We start from the raw sequence: 16270 nt of genomic DNA, 5'->3' as shown, positions 1-16270 counted from the left end.
TGCACACAAATGAGTGTCACAAATGCTCCTTGTGTGAATTATACAGCTGATACTTTCAAGGTCACTGATCTTCTGAGTTAGCAAACCATTAGGAGAATCACTTTCCACTGTGTGACATGCTCACTCACACCCACATGTAAACAAAAACCACGCACACCTCAGTCATCTGCTTCCAGGCTGCAGACAAGACTCGAGTGGGTGATTTACATAACACGCTTATAAATGACAGGATTTTGTAAAGAAGTCAAGTCATGTTAATACGTCTTCATATGCTCACAATTGTGGGCCTGATGCTTAGGATCTGCACAGACAGATGGACAGAGTGCGGGTGCCAAGCCTGCTGACTGGAAAGCAATCAGAGATATAAGACTAAATTTAAGCCGAACATCAGGGGTGTATCATGTCAGGGGTGTCAGTGAGTGCTGGACTGCAGGGACTGAGAAGTGGCAGGGGGCGGTTCACTTGTTAACCTCAGGATGAGGCAGAGAGAGGATCACGATTGCTGAACTCAAACAGCTGAAAGGAAACTCAGTTCTACACACAGACCTCTCCACCTCAGCGGCCTGAGCAGACCACAGATCAAGGAAGGGGAGGGGGTGCTCCTGCAATCCCTCTGCAAGGGGTGGGGATTTAAATGAGCTCTCAACCTCCCTCAACCATAGGAGATTTCTGGCATTTTCTGCCAGCCGACATGGCCGCAATTTGGGCTAAGAATGTAAAAACTGAATCTTTAACCCCCAACCATGATAACCCTATCTGCTGCTTTGTGAACTGATACAAGGTAGCTCCCAAAACCTCCTAATTACCATCAGTCTAATACGTTTGGCCCATTGTTTAAACAAAATGTTGCTGTGGAAACAATCCTATCTTGGGAATCCAAAAATTAGGATTCACACAGCAACATCAGTGTCTGTAAACACTAACATGGCTACAGTTTTGCCAAATCTGCTGTTTAAATATGCATGAACAGGAGCGTGTGCCAAGTCAGCTGTGAGTGAGGTAACTATGCTTCTTCCCCGGGAAAGTGCTTCAAATAACAGAAGGAATACAAAGATATAAACAGGGAGATTTTCATAGCTGACCTTGGCACGGCCCAGGGTGGAATAATTAAACACTTATACTGTATGTGTAAGTGACTGCTGCGCAAAACAGGGGATGTTTTTTCAATAGATAGCGGTAAGCCTGCAACTAACAATATCTACTGATATTTTTCTCAGTTAATTAGACATCTTGATGTGTCTCGTTTTGTCCAAAACTTACATGACAAGAATTTACTTTGAGAAAATTAAACAAGAAAATTATTTTCTTTTTTTAACTAAATACTGAAATAATTAACTGATTATCAAAATAGTTGCTGAACTAGTTACTGATCAACCATTAATCATTTCAGTCCTAAATAGATGAATATGAAATCAGTAAAAGCATCCCTATCCCTATAAATACAAGATTGTACTTGTTATTACAGGATTTCCAAAATATAAGATGAATATGTAGTATTTTTAGAGGATGGGCAACATAAAAATGAACTGAAAATGGTAATTTCTTTGTTCTAAGACTACTGGGACTGCTGGGACAAATCAGCGCCAAAACTTGTGGTGTGCACTGTTTACGCAACAATTTTATTGTTTCGCATGCTATACATCTTCTTGGAGTTTTGATCTCTTCATGATAATGTCCTCCTTCGTGCAGCTTGGATATACACTATATTACCAAAAGTATTCGCTCACCTGCCTTTACTCATTCTATGAACTGAAGTGCCATCCCATTCCTAACTCATAGAATTCAATATGATGTCGGTCCACCTTTTGCAGCTATTACAGCTTCAACTCTTCTGGGAAGACTGTCCACAAGGTTGAGGAGAGTGTTTATAGGAATTTTTGACCATTCTTCCAAAAGCGCATTGGTGAGGTCACACACTGATGTTGGTCGAGAAGGCCTGGCTCTCAGTCTCCGCTCTAATTCATCCCAAAGGTGTTCTATCGGGTTCAGGTCAGGACTCTGTGCAGGCCAGTCAAGTTCATCCACACCAGACTCTGTCATCCACGTCTTTATGGACCTTGCTTTGTGCACTGGTGCACAGTCATGTTGGAAGAGGAAGGGGCCCGCTCCAAACTGTTCCCACAAGGTTGGGAGCATGGAATTGTCCAAAATGTTTTGGTATCCTGAAGCATTCAATGTTCCTTTCACTGGAACTAAGGGGCCAAGCCCAGCTCCTGAAAAACAACCCCATACCATAATTCCTCCTCCACCAAATTTCACAGTTGGCACAATGCAATCTGAAATGTACCGTTCTCCTGGCAACCTCCAAACCCAGACTCGTCCATCAGATTGCCAGATGGTAAAGCGTGATTCATCACTCCAGAGAACGCGTCTCCACTGCTCTAGAGGCCAGTGGCGGCGTGCTTTACACCATTGCATCCGACGCCTTGCATTGCACTTGGTGATGTGTGGCTTGGCTGCAGCTGCTCGGCCATGGAAACCCATTCCATGAAGCTCTCTGCGTACTGTACTTGGGCTAATCTGAAGGTCACATGAAGTTTGTAGCTCTGTAGCAATTGACTGTGCAGAAAGTCGGCGACCTCTTTGCACTATGCGCTTCAGCATCCGCTGACCCCTCTCCGTCACTTTACGTGGCCTACCACTTCGTGGCTGAGTTGCTGTTTTTCCCAAACGCTTCCATTTTGTTATAATAGAGCTGACAGTTGACTGTGGAATATTTAGGAGCGAGGAAATTTCACGACTGGATTTGTTGCACAAGTGGCATCCTATGACAGTTCCACGCTGGAATTCACTGAGCTCCTGAGAGCGGCCCATTCTTTCACAAATGTCTTGTTTCACAGTCTGCATGCCTGAGTGCTTGAATTTATACACCTGGGGCCAGGCCAAGTGATTAGAACACCTGATTCTGATCATTTGAATGGGTGAGCGAATACTTTTGGTAATATAGTGTAGGTGAGTTTGTGCCAAAAATCGCTGATCCAAATTGGCAGCAGAGCTGAGTGGCAGCATCTTTGATCTCAGAGTCCAGCCCCCGGTGCTGTCGATCTTATCAGGAAACCACATAAGTGTATTTCCCAAAAATTGAGACAATCCCTTTTAAAACATAATTTGTGGTGATGCATTAGATTATGTTAAACTGTGACTGATTTTTTTGTTGACCCATGCACTTAACATTCTCATTTTAGTATTACTCATAGTAATTCCCTCATCTCTTCCTTATTTTTGCTTCTCTGGTTTTACGTCACTTGATAAAGGGAAAAAAGCTACCTTAGTGTAAAATTACGTTTTTGGCTTTTTTATTTTTTTGTCCAGCGTGATTGGCTCATACTAAGCAATAACTGGGAGAGAAGCGGCTTGTCAAAGATCATTAAGTCAGTAGACACCTTCCCTCAGGAAGAAGGAGGGTCAGCGATTTGACTCATAGTTCACCAACAAGTCAGTATCTCTTATTCACTCTAAACCAAACCAAACACGCAGCGGCGGTGCTCAGACCCGTCTCTCCCAAAAGCCCTCGTTAGATATTGCTGAGCTACCTTCAGCAGGGTGTAGTTAATTCACACAGCGTGGCCTGGCACCGACCGGAGCATTCAGTGAGGGTCTGGACACACACAGAATCAGATCATCTGTAAATTTGGCCCAGTCTGAGTTCAGCGTGCCAGATCATAAATCGCGTGCGCTCTCACTGAACTCCAGCCTGCCTCCTGTCAGCCCGACTTGGCGGCATGAAAAAAAAAGAGAACAGATAGGTGTAAAATTTGTGTTGATAGAGGAGATGGTGAACAGCTTCAGTTTAGCATTATGCCACAGCACATTTCCAACCGTTTCATCTGTGAAGCACGTCTTTGTTCCAGCATTGTTTTACCTGTAGCTGTTTTGCATCAGAGATAGAACTCCTGGTGTTGGGCATGTGCTTGAAAACCTGAGCAGATTTTTTTCAAGTTTTTCATTTAGCTGTATCAATGTCATTTCATACAGTAAAGATTCAAATTACAAGCTGATTTGAAGTGGAAACTGATCTGACCCCATTAGCATTTTTAAATATTTAACATCAGTTAGTGAGGTTTAGACCTCTGTCTGCGTGTGTTTTTCTCCCACTCTGTGAAGCCTGACTCTCATGTTCAGAGCAGAGCACAAGGGACCTCTTAAGTCCCTGTTACACGCTTTGTTTGCCAACACGCTTCTCATTCTTACAGACAGCTGTGTCAAACGTTGCTTGGGAGCCCTTTGCTAAATAGTGAGAACTCGTGCTGGACTGTGCGACTACCTTTGGTGCTGCAAGGGCACTTTGCAGTAAAACGAAACAACTTACATTGAAAAAAGGGGCCACAATTGACTTTAACGCACTCCACTCACCCCTCAGTTGAGCAAGAGGCTGTCTGACCTAAATTCACTTTACCTCATCTGCCGAGACATTTGTTTAGCCTTCTGGGCAAACACTTAGAGAAATGTATGAGGAAGAGGGGGGGAAAAAAAGAATACATATGCTTGAATACATCACATTTAGTCAAGGGAAAAGCAAAACCCGGACATCTGCAGACATATACAGCCCTCTAGTGGCAAACTGCGAAGGACCTGGATGTCTGACAGAGAGAGAGAGGGCATGAAGTGATTTATGCAGAATTTCCCAAATCATCTGTGGAAGTTGTGCCTAGCCGCTGACCACTGCCCATGTACTTTTTCAGTTTTGACATTACACCCAGGTTTGTGTAACAGGCATAAGAAATGTTACCTAATCCCAAGTAAAAGGAGTCACGAGTGAATGCAAAAACAAGAGAGGCTGAGCAATGAATGAATTGAGGTCATAGAATCTTACCATCAGAGAGAAAGAGAGAAATTTTGTCTTTTGAGTACTGTACTCATTACAATGGCCCGGAGGAACTGTGTGCTGTGAAATCATATGCTCTAGTTAAGCTAAACAAGGGCAAGGTATTCCCACATGAAGGGCAGATGAGAATAAGTAAGTAGAAATGCAGACAGATGAGTAAGAGTTGAGGACGGTTTAAAGCAGTTTGGCCCTGGTACTACTCACATTCTCAGGTTGCAAATATATGCTCCCCCCTCTCTCTCCCTCTCTACCTCAACCTCTCTCTGTCTCTGTGTGCGTGCGTGAGGCAAACCTCAAGGGCTCAGTGCAGCGAGCTCATTAAAGGCTTTATTCCACTTCCAGGATCGAGTAGGATAGCAATATGGACATTGTTTATACACAAATGTTGCCCTGGGAATAGTGTTTATTTCTATTACCGTCTTGGAGGGGGAAAATAAAAAGAATGCGGAGCTTGTCTGCACACATTGCTTTTCATGAAATAATGCCTCTCCAGGAGTGCTTTGAAGAAAAGGCCATTTTTCAAACCACTTTTTTTCCAGCCTCGAGTCATTCATCAGCTGCTCTCCTCTCTTGCCCTCTTACCATCTAGTAGTGGGACGTGATCGCATTGTGAGAATCGTGTCAGGAGCGGTTTTACAGTGCAGCTGCAATGATCCTTATCCTGTAAAAAGCTCCCTCACTCATTAGCATACAGACTATAAATGTCACTGCGTGCGCTGCACAGCCGGACAGGGGATGGTTTGGAGTTTACCTCGGCCGAGCGGTCACAGAAGTGTCATTTTAAACGGCAGGGCCCGGCGGTGGGTCTGGGAGGCAGCCGATGACGCAGCGCAGTGTTGCTACACACCCCGAGCTGTGTTTGGAAACACTGAGGCAGCTTGCTACTGCATTGGGAGCCAGTGGGAACAGCTGAACCGTGCACTCTTTAGCCCAGCCAAGCGCAGAAATTGGGGGGGGGTTGGTTGGATAGACAACAGAAATCCAGGAAATGCCTTAGCAAGAGGCAGCAACGGCGGGGCCCATCAGCTCCCACACAGCCACATCAGGCCCGCACATTGATCACCCTCACATGATATATCCATCCACCCGTAATTGCATTGCTGTTTAGAGAGGCAGTCATTATTTATGAAATATTGGAATAACAAATGGCGTCTCCCGGCAGATATTAAGAAGAGAGATGCCACAGATAAGTCAGAGGCGGATGGCTGCCACGTCCCCCCGCGGGCCGCTTGCCCAGTCGCCTGGCTGCAGAAAACCTGCAGTCATCACAAAGTGGAAATATTTACTGCTCACACTCTTGCATATGGGAGGATGGAGTGTGGGTGAGGGCAACTGAAAAATTACCGTGTTTGTGTTTCGAGAGGAGTGCTAATCAGATTCCTTCAGCTTCAGAGGCATTTGAGGACAGCCGGGCTAAAGGTCCTGAGTGTGGATTTATTTGCTGCACAGGCACAAGTGGGAGCCAAGCCACCTGAAGTGTAACACCAGCAAATGGAAGCTTCAAACTATAAACTGCAAACTGGAGGAGGTGCAGGACAACCTTTCCAGATTCCTCATGCTGTTTTAAAAAAAAAAAAAAAAAAAAATGTCAGCTAGTTGTAAACAAGTGCTTAAGGTCCCACTGGAAATGAATCATCAGAATCACTACATTCATCATCAGATTTGTTGTGTAATGCTGTGGGTGTCTGTGTACTTGTGTGTTTGTGTCTACAGAACACCCTTGAGACCTGCACTATCTGCAGTAAGCCTATCATGGAGCGCATCCTGCGGGCCACAGGGAAAGCCTACCACCCTCACTGCTTCACCTGCGTGGTGTGTCACCGCAGTCTGGACGGCATCCCTTTCACCGTGGACGCTTCCAACCATATCCACTGCATCGAGGACTTTCACAAGTATGTAACTCAAGCTTTCATCACACTGAAAGCTGCAGACTTTTATATCAACAATGGATCCTATAGCCATATATAATAAGAAAAAATATGTTACTTGTGTTGAGAAACCTCCAAAGAATTAGCACCTGACTTTGCAGTTTCATCCTCTTCCATCTCAATGCTTTGGTTGCGGTTCGTAAGTCGAACAAACTCTCAACCTGCCAGAGAACATCAAACATCAAACAGCTGGAAAAAAAACCCTGCAGTTAGCAAAGCTGAACGTAGAGTTTATATTCAGTTTTCATTTCTAATATCAACCCCTTAAATAACATAAATGGGGATCTGATGTACTGTATAAATTGGAACATGATTGCTACGATGCTACTCACAGTACATTGTGCAAAGCCATCGGACGCCTGAGATACTTGCAATAACTGCAATGCAAATAATTTCAATGCAAATAACTAGTGCTCATACGGCCCCTGTGTTGTGTTAGCATGCCTCATCACACAGTTTTAATGTCTCATACCTTAATTATCTTCATGCATCTTTCAGCCACAGTGCATGTGCAGGACGTTACTCATATTTCCCTTGCTGATTGGTTCTAGTAATTTCAATTGGAGCCTGACTCATGGGTGGATGTGTGTATGACTGTAGATATATTTAGAAAAAAGATGGATTGTTTATTCTGTAGTGCAAATCCACAAACAGAAGTACACAGATGAGGATAACATTACACACCAGAGACCATAATTGTTAGCATGCCTTCAATACTCCCTTCTCCCACTGCAGGTTACAGTACCTGCATAGACAAATACTAGCAGCTAGCCTTTGTCCACTGCAGACCATTCAGCAGCTTACAAAACACATATTTCTCTCATATCTAAGCTAAAATGAGAAAAATTGACATTAATCAGCCAAACACATCAGTACGCATGAATGATTATGTTGCTTCAAGTTTGCTGGATGAGTAAATTCTTCGTAAAGACTATATAAGGTGATCACGTTTCGGCATTTATTAGCAGCTTGTTTAGCATCCACCAAATGGCTGCTTTTAATCCGTTACTGTCTTCACAAATTCAGCAGTATGGGAGCCTCGACAATTAAGGATCTCGGGGCTTCCCTTTTGGGAAATATCGCAAACAGTTTCTCAAGTCCAGTGACCTTGAGTTTAATAAAGAATTTAATAGTACATTCCTCTTATTGTGTCACACTCCACTTATTGCATAACCACTAGCTTACCAGAAACGTTCCTTTTTCAGTGACCAGAAGGGAAACAGAAGTAAACAGCTGGCTCTTGGTGTGAGTGCACAGCTCTCGCTCTGCGGAGTAGCGGCGTGAGGCCGACATTTAATTCCACATGACAAGTGTGACCTCAACAGCGCAACCCTTTGTGTCGAGGAATAGTCCCGCCTGGGCCTGAGCCGGCATTTCTTTGTTGCTAATACTGTATGGACGTGGTTCCCCAAAAGCCGCACATCCCCTTCACTTCTTCCCAGACAGTGAATTAGCGTGTAGAATAGAAGAAGTGTCTACCCAAGCATCAGTCATGTGTCGAGACCTAAACTCTCAGCAGGCTTTTCATATCCTCATCACTGCTATTGTTACACTGACCTCTTCCTGCTGGAGGCATTTCCAGAGTTACTGGTACAGTAAATGTTACTGTCAGAGTCGGATAATTGTCCCACTCTAGTTAGCTTTTCTTGTTTGTGCTATTGATATTTAAGTGAATAAATCTGAATAAAGGAGGACATCACGCCAGTTTCTTAGTAACCACAATCATTCTTTATCATATATCCCAGACAGCGTTTTACTTGTGTGTGTAGACCTGAAACCATTGTATTTATTGATCCACTGGTTCCTAATGTGGGTGTTGGAATATAAATTTGAGAAGTCAAACGGTGGTTGACAGCAGAGAATTAGAAAAAAAAATGTACTAATATAAATGTACAAGTGTATGTATTGGATATTTGTACCCTTATATAAATGTAAAGGAACCAGATTTCCTTTTTAGCACCACCTGACACAACCTGTCCACTTGTCCAGATGAGGCATGGCTTTATTTTAAGATGTCAAGAGCCAGCATTGTGGTACTGGATAAGTTGATTGACCAAAAATTATTATGTATTATCTGTCAAGTTTAGCTTCTCAGTAGTAATAATTTTCTTGATTTGATTTTATTTTTAATCATTATAAGTTTGTGATTGTTAGTTAGACAAAAGCAAATAAACTGTGGGCTCTTTCATAATTTTTATAGACCAAATAGTTAAAAGATTAATCAGGAAAGTATCAGGTACAGCAACTGATGAAAAGAAAAACAGCCCTTCTTGTGTATATACAGTTTAATGAAGCTTCATTGCTGCATTGAAATCACTAAGCTCCTTACAACTTGTACATTGTGTAACTGAAGGCCACATTATGTCGCAGTGTTTTTACTGTACTGAGCTCATTACTGTTGCTTTCGGTTGTTTTTCAGGAAGTTTGCCCCACGCTGCTGTGTGTGTTCTGAGCCTATAATGCCGGCACCAGGTCAGGAGGAGACCGTTCGTATTGTGGCCCTGGACCGTGACTTCCACGTGCAGTGTTACCGCTGTGAGGTATGTGCTCTATGTGTTTATCTCTTCTGTATAATTAGCAGCAGCGGTTCTGAACCTAATGTGACGCTTCAGGTGACAGTCTTAACTACATGAAGGCGTAAGGCACATCATACATGCCCGAGTCACTTCAATGAGAATGAGAAGAGTGAATCATCCCTCTCTTACCTGCCCCAAAATAGCTTCCCATCTCTCTTATGCAAAGTTCATGGACTTACATAGTAACCAATCTGTCAGCCCACCACTCGCCTAGTTGATAAGCGGCGCTGAGACATTACGTGCCCGGCTAAAAAAGAAGTAACGTGTCACATTGTCAAAGAGCCTTGCCAGCATGAGCACACAGAGCGTTTGGCAGACATAAAGGTCAAAGAAAAGCAAAGCAGATTAGTTCAGCTGAAGGGGCTCAACAACAGAATAATTTTGTCACCAGGGAGCCATGAGTAGATGGAGTTGTAATTCTGCGTGTGTGTGTGTGTGTGTGTGTTATGGAGAGAGAGCAAGAAAGGTTGAGAGCATAAGCCAGTGTTACACACAATTAGAAAATAATACCAAAGCATTACATGTATTTGTGAAGTTGTACAGTGGTCATTAGACAGTAAGTGCACACCTTCCAAAGGTTTTTACAGGTGCTACATCACAAAACAAACTAAGAAAGCAGTCAGTGTACTTTTATTATTTGACTGAAACAGAGATATTCAGCAGACATTATCAAGTAAGAGCACAGAGCAAAAAAAGCCCATAAAGACACAAACCCACTCATTACTCAGGGATTTGTGAGTAACTGTTCCTTGCCTTTTTAGTAACAAGGTATGTCTCTTTAAAAACTACTACTACTATGCCCTCATTTACTGCGTGGCTCTAAACACAACGCACAGCTGAATGTGAACAAGTTGAGGAATCACAGAAGTGATCCTGCTGAAGAGGGGCCATGAGCATGGCTACATTTTACTCACACAGAAAAGGTTTGAAACACTAATGCATGCAAACATTATTACTGTTATTGATAAGGAATAGACCAAAGCATAAGAAAGACAAACAGAAGCCACTCACAGCTTCAAAACTAAATATATTTATATTTATGATGATCATTTTATATTATCATAAATCATTTTATAATAATACTCACGTACAAATACATGCTTTTCCTCTGGCCTGTAAAGCTATTTATACATAAATTCTTTCTTAAGGTAAGTTTTAGAGATAACCCATCTACTCTAACAGATGGGTTGATGTCCTTCTAAAGACCAAAATCTGATCTGGATATAAACCCTTAAAGGACTCAGCAGCAACCAGTTGTTTCCCTCCAACTTTACAGTGAGTGGATGAATGTGTCCGGGCAGTGAGCGTGGCCAGTGACTCTGGTTGTGTTTGTGGACTAACAGAGTATGTGTGTCCTACAGGACTGTGGCTCTCTCCTCTCAGAGGGGGATAACCAGGGCTGCTACCCACTGGACGGACACGTCCTCTGCAAAAACTGTAACACCGGCCGCATCCAGGCCCTCACCGCCAAGGCCACCACTGACCTCTGAACAGCCCGCCGGCCGGTCACCTCCACTGTGATAACCTAACGCTCGCTCTCTTTCTTTCCTTTGCAAGCATACCCATCCACAGAAGCCTGCATTCCTCATCATATACGTATATATATATATATATCCCTACATATATATTCACCTTCAGTATCGAGAAACAGCATCACATGTTCACCAGCTTACATGTCACTATTTGCTCGGTACAATCACTGCAGAAGAGGCTATGTTATTTAACTGTAGGTTTTTTTGTATAAGGAATAGTTCAACATTTTGGAACGTATACCTACTTATAGCACTTCACCAGGGACACTCCCGTACGAAGTGGAGAAGATCAATGTCACTTTCATGCCTGTACCCTAAATATGAAGCTGCAGCTAGCAGCTAGCTAGCTTAGTTTAGCATCAAGACAAGAAGAAGGGCTTAGACAATAATATATTACGGTTATTATGGTTTTGTTGAAGAAATCCGAAACTAACCTGATCACTCTCAAGTTTAGGATATGTGCCTTTGGGCACATATCCTAAACTGTTACTTTAAATAGTCGCTCCAGGCCCTTCAATTAACAGTAACAACATACATCATCACACAGTTTTAATGTCTCATACCTTAATTATCATCAACATGCATCTTTCAGCCACAGTGCATGTGCAGGAAGTTACTCATATTTTCCTTGCTGGTTGGTTCTAGTAATTTCAATTGGAGCCTGACTCCATCAGCACTTGCAGAATGTTTGGACACATCCATCCTGCAGATGAAGTCATGGGTGGATGTGTGTTTGACTGTAGTTATATTTAGAAAAACCATGCATTGTTTATTCTGTAGTACAAATCCACAAACTGTAAGTACACAGATGAGGATAACATTACACACCAGAGACCATAATTGTTAAACAGTTCTGCATAACTGAACACCAAAGAATTTAATTCAAACTGCCATACTTTCTGTGTACTTATTTTGTAACTTTATAAACATAATTTACAGTATACTGATGGGGACCACGGCAACTACAAACAGTAATTCCCACAGTCAAGAACAAAATTCTCAACAGGCAGCTGTTGGATGAAATTAACTTTTTGATGCATTATTTTCTTTCTATTTTCCAGCTGAGTGTTCTTTGATGTATGCAGTGGATATTAGTTTCAACTGGGCTGAGCAGAAGGCTCATGATATTCCATTCATATATGTATACACCCTTAGATTTCACTTTAATTATGTATTTTTTAGCAAATTAGTATGTAACTTCCCCCCATTTGCCAAGCCATAGATTAGATAGGTGAATTTACTGTAAGCAGTCTGGCAGAGACGAGGAATATTACATGGCTATGCAATTTTTAATGCATTGCATCGACACTTTATTAGTAATTTTATGAATAAGGAAATATTTTACATGTACAGATTCAATCATAAGTGTCCTTATAGTAACCCTTTAATCCAAACTATGCTGTTGGTACTGTGTGACTATGTGTGTCCCTGTGCTGTGTGTCAGTATTGATTGCACCAATGAAAGTCATCTTTTAGATTTAGCGTTTGTTTAAAGTTCATGGGTGAAGAAGGCACAATGAGAGCTTCTCTAAAATTGATTTTATTATATGTTAAATCTAAGAATTGTACACCAGTAGTTTTATAGTTTAATCTGATATTTCAATATAATTAATCCTGAGGTTCTAGTAGTAAAACTTCTGTTGGTGAGTTAAAGGTACCCTGTGGAGTTTTTGACCACCAGAGCCACCGTGGAGCAAGGTTTTAATGTTTCCCCTTTAAGTTTGAACACAAGTTTGCCCACGTACCAAGCTAGTTGGCTCGCTAGCATCAGTGGAAGCTCTGTCAGGTTTTTTTTTTTTCAATTAAATCTAATCCAAAGAAAGGGGCTGGCAAAGAGACAGAACATGATAAAACAGAGATACAAAACAAATAACAAAGTGCAACTTTATGTTGTCTGCGACTACAAAGTGACTCAATATCACAAAGATAAAGAGATACAAAATGACACAAAACAACTACAGAGAATTACATGGAGAGCAACTTGAAAGACATGACTACAGCTTAAACAAGAAATTCACATGAAGAAACAAAAATAGCACATGCAACTGACCACAGACTTTAATATAAAATATAGATATAAAACAACTGCAAAGTGGTTTATAACATCCACAAGGACCCATAAAACAATCTCAGCATCACCACAAATTTTATCATATAACCACTAGAATGAGGATCAAGATGATAACAAAGGCCTGTAGTTGATGTTCTGTAGACATTTTGTGGCTCTTTCAGGCTGAGAATTTTAAATATCTGAGTCTAAATGCCCACTGTTTCATAATTTCTGCAAGACTGGTGACATGATGCATATTTCTGCAGTCTGTTTCACACTATAGAAACTGTGTGAATTCTTATGCAAGAAAACTCCACATGGTACCTTTAAATTATGACAATGTAATAAATAAGTAGTAAAGGTTAGCCAATGTATTAGTTGAATTAGTTTACCACATAACACAAGACAGAGTATTTTTCAAGCGTGATTTAAGGATGTCTTTGAATGTGGATGGTCATATTATGAACAAAGCATTCGTAGTTTTCTGAAAATTAGTTTACGTATCTTTACTGTTTTCTCTCGCACATTCGATAGTTGTGTTCAACAAGTGATCATACAAACAAAAATTATCTATATACTTTATCTGTTGTGAGTTCAGTTTCAGCAAATCAAGTTGTGATCAAGTTGGTTGGGGCAATCTTTTAACCAGAGCAAAACTTTGTGAATAACTGTGCTATTAAGCCTATCCGACCGGGGCTAGGACAGATTTTCGACATAAGAATACACTAAAGTTTCTCTTTGAAAACGACTCTTTAAAGGTGAGAAGGGGGACAGTTAGCATTTGACTGCAGACAGAGTCAGTAGTCACTCGCTGACATGCCTCAAGCAGGAAAGGAGCCAAAAGTTTAGCCAGCCTAAACTCTTAAATGTCCTCTGGATTTTTTCCATCAATATTTGGAGCGTATCATTGTAGACACCAGGTTCAGCGGTCACAAACGAAAACACAAAAGACGACACATTTTCGAAAGTTCAGTAAGAAGTGAGTGTAAAATGCAAATCTGTAGCGTAAAGACATTTTAAAATGGCAACAAAACTTTTTGGACACAGTTTACGATGTCAAGCACCATTTAGTGTCTAACACAGTTCCATTGTTTGAAGATGATTAAAATAGCTGAAGCTGTGAAAGAAGACATTTGAGTTTTCTCTTTAGTAAAAAATGTATTCAAATACTGTGTGTATCATTATTATTGTATGCGTTGTTGCTCACATGGATGTTGCTGGGGATCAAAGCAAGTTGGCATCCCATTTCATGTTAAACATCCGTGTATTGGAACTATTATTTTAAAGCTAAAAAATTGCTAGCTGTCGAGCTAATCAGTGGGTCTTTTTGCTTTAGTCTCTCCAATAGCTTTAGCTCTTCAAACATGGCCAGTTCAGTGTTGTATCAATGGCATGCTGTGTTTAACTAAATTGGTGACAGTACGGTGGCACATACAGTAACTGGGACATACTGATATCAACATCTATAGGATGTCAATATATGTGATTTCCGCCGCAGCCTCTTACTGTTCACTTAACAATTAAACAAGTTACCATTAAGTTAACAATAAAACATTTTGTGTGGTACATCATGTAGATGTCACAATGGCATTTGTAAGTAACACAAGCTGTTATATCATACTAAACATCAGTTTCGTAAAAGGAATTATATGCTTTTGATTACAACACCATTAAGGTGTAAACATTTGAGAAATCTTTAACTTTAAATGGTATGCAAGACAATTTAAAGTTAAATTTATCAGTATATATCCATTTACACTACATTAAATAACAGTCCAGTGTTGTAAGTTGTAGCTCACAGTGAAGAACAGATATTTATCACCACTCTGCACTACAAGGTGTTTTAGCATCTTTCAGCTCACTGTGTTGCTATACAGCCTGCAACTTTAACGTTTTGATTCACTCTCAGTGCTCTCATCAGACCATTTTCTCGTCCAGCAAGCCTCAGTTTTCAGTAAAACTGCTCTGATAGAAATGCTAACACGTGCCTTTAGTATGAGAGCTACGATCGTATCAACAGGGAGTATACAAATTATATTAGTGGTGGTGAATGAGTTTTTCATTCACAGTCACTAATAAATGTTCATTTAAGTGTTTCAGCATTTTATTACAGGCTTATTAGCACATGTTTTCTACAAAGCGTGCCCTGGTCGGGTCAGAGTTGAATCTCTGCTGTAGACTATTGATGTGCCGAAGCACTATTAAACTCCAGTTGTGGGTATTTTGTTGACAGTCTCTGGACATATCACATGTCTTTGTGGGATTATAAATATCGTGGATCCACTGATAAAACCTTGATGTTACAAGTGTAAAGAGACGTTCAATGATTCTTTTATTTGCTCAGTGTATTTGTGTTGCCTTCTGTCTTTGTTCTGCCCTCGTTTGTAAAAGTGCCTTTGGCTGAGCAGTCTTGAATCATTATACTGTGGCTGTGTAATTCATATTTCACTGTGCCTCAAAGATGTTGCCTTGTTTACTTGTCTTTACCAAAGTAAATAAAGAGGATCCCTTTTTGTTCGGACCAACTCTGAATCCACACAGTAGACGTTTCCATCAGGTACGGTGCATAAGGCTGCAGCAGCTTGGTTTTAAGAGCCCGAGACGCTGTTAAAGTAAAGCATCTGTTCTTGATCTTTGGAAGATGCATGATATATTTTTTTCTTTCTTCAATAAAAGCTTTGCCATAGCATTACATGTCTGTGTCTTACTTTAAAAAAAATACATAATAATTTGCACCATTGTAATTTTATGAAAAACTATTAATATTGCCTGTCTCTCTGATTCAGGTCCTTGCTCCATCGGATTGCACAGGTAATGAACTCCTCCTCATACTCCCCCTTTAAAAACCTGCCGGTGACCCCCTGTGCAGCGTACCTGCAGATGAAAGAGATTTATTTCCAACACGTAAAACCCAGGGATACTTCACCTTCTTCAAGAGTCATTTAAAAGCCCTTCAGTGGCAGCAAATGCCCCGTGCTTACACAGCTCTGCTTCATTTCTTCCTGTCTTTTGTGAGTCCCCATCCGCTCTTTAGACAAATTGGAATCACCTGCTTAATAGAAATCCCGCACTCGCAATAGTCTTTAGAGTGTTCATCTGGGACAGCGGTTTAATTACGCATAGATACAGTGTGCACTCTCCTTTTTCTTTCTTCCTGTTTCTCCTTTTTCTGTGGTCATACTCTGAAAATGCACTCAACTATGAAGTATGCTTACTGCTGGGATCAGCTTGATGTAGTTGTTAGAATAATTTAAAGACCTCTTTTTTTCTTTTTCTTTTTTTTTTGTACTGTCGCCTTTCCAAGACCCGCTTGATTTAATCCTTTCCATTTGTCATCTTTGCTTGTGTGCTGTATGTCA

At 41.1% G+C, this 16270-nt stretch overlaps 1 protein-coding gene across 6 annotated transcripts in view; it reads left to right on the top strand.

Moving 5' to 3' along the window:
* lpp (LIM domain containing preferred translocation partner in lipoma) overlaps nucleotides 1–15600 on the top strand; it is a 167488-nt gene extending 151888 nt beyond the window's left edge. For all 6 annotated transcript variants that reach the window (XM_084547735.1, XM_084547734.1, XM_084547733.1 and 3 more), the window contains 3 exons: nucleotides 6539–6717; nucleotides 9173–9293; nucleotides 10691–15600. In XM_084547735.1, coding sequence (XP_084403861.1) covers nucleotides 6539–6717; nucleotides 9173–9293; nucleotides 10691–10819 — 429 coding nt within the window. In that variant the 3' untranslated portion in view covers nucleotides 10820–15600. The remainder of the gene's footprint in view (nucleotides 1–6538; nucleotides 6718–9172; nucleotides 9294–10690) is intronic.
* Nucleotides 15601–16270: the final 670 nt, after the last annotated feature.

Source organism: Chelon labrosus, assembly GCF_963514085.1.
Source record: "Chelon labrosus genome assembly, chromosome: 7".
Lineage (NCBI taxonomy): Eukaryota > Metazoa > Chordata > Actinopteri > Mugiliformes > Mugilidae > Chelon > Chelon labrosus.
This window is presented reverse-complemented; position numbering and strand designations above follow the sequence as displayed.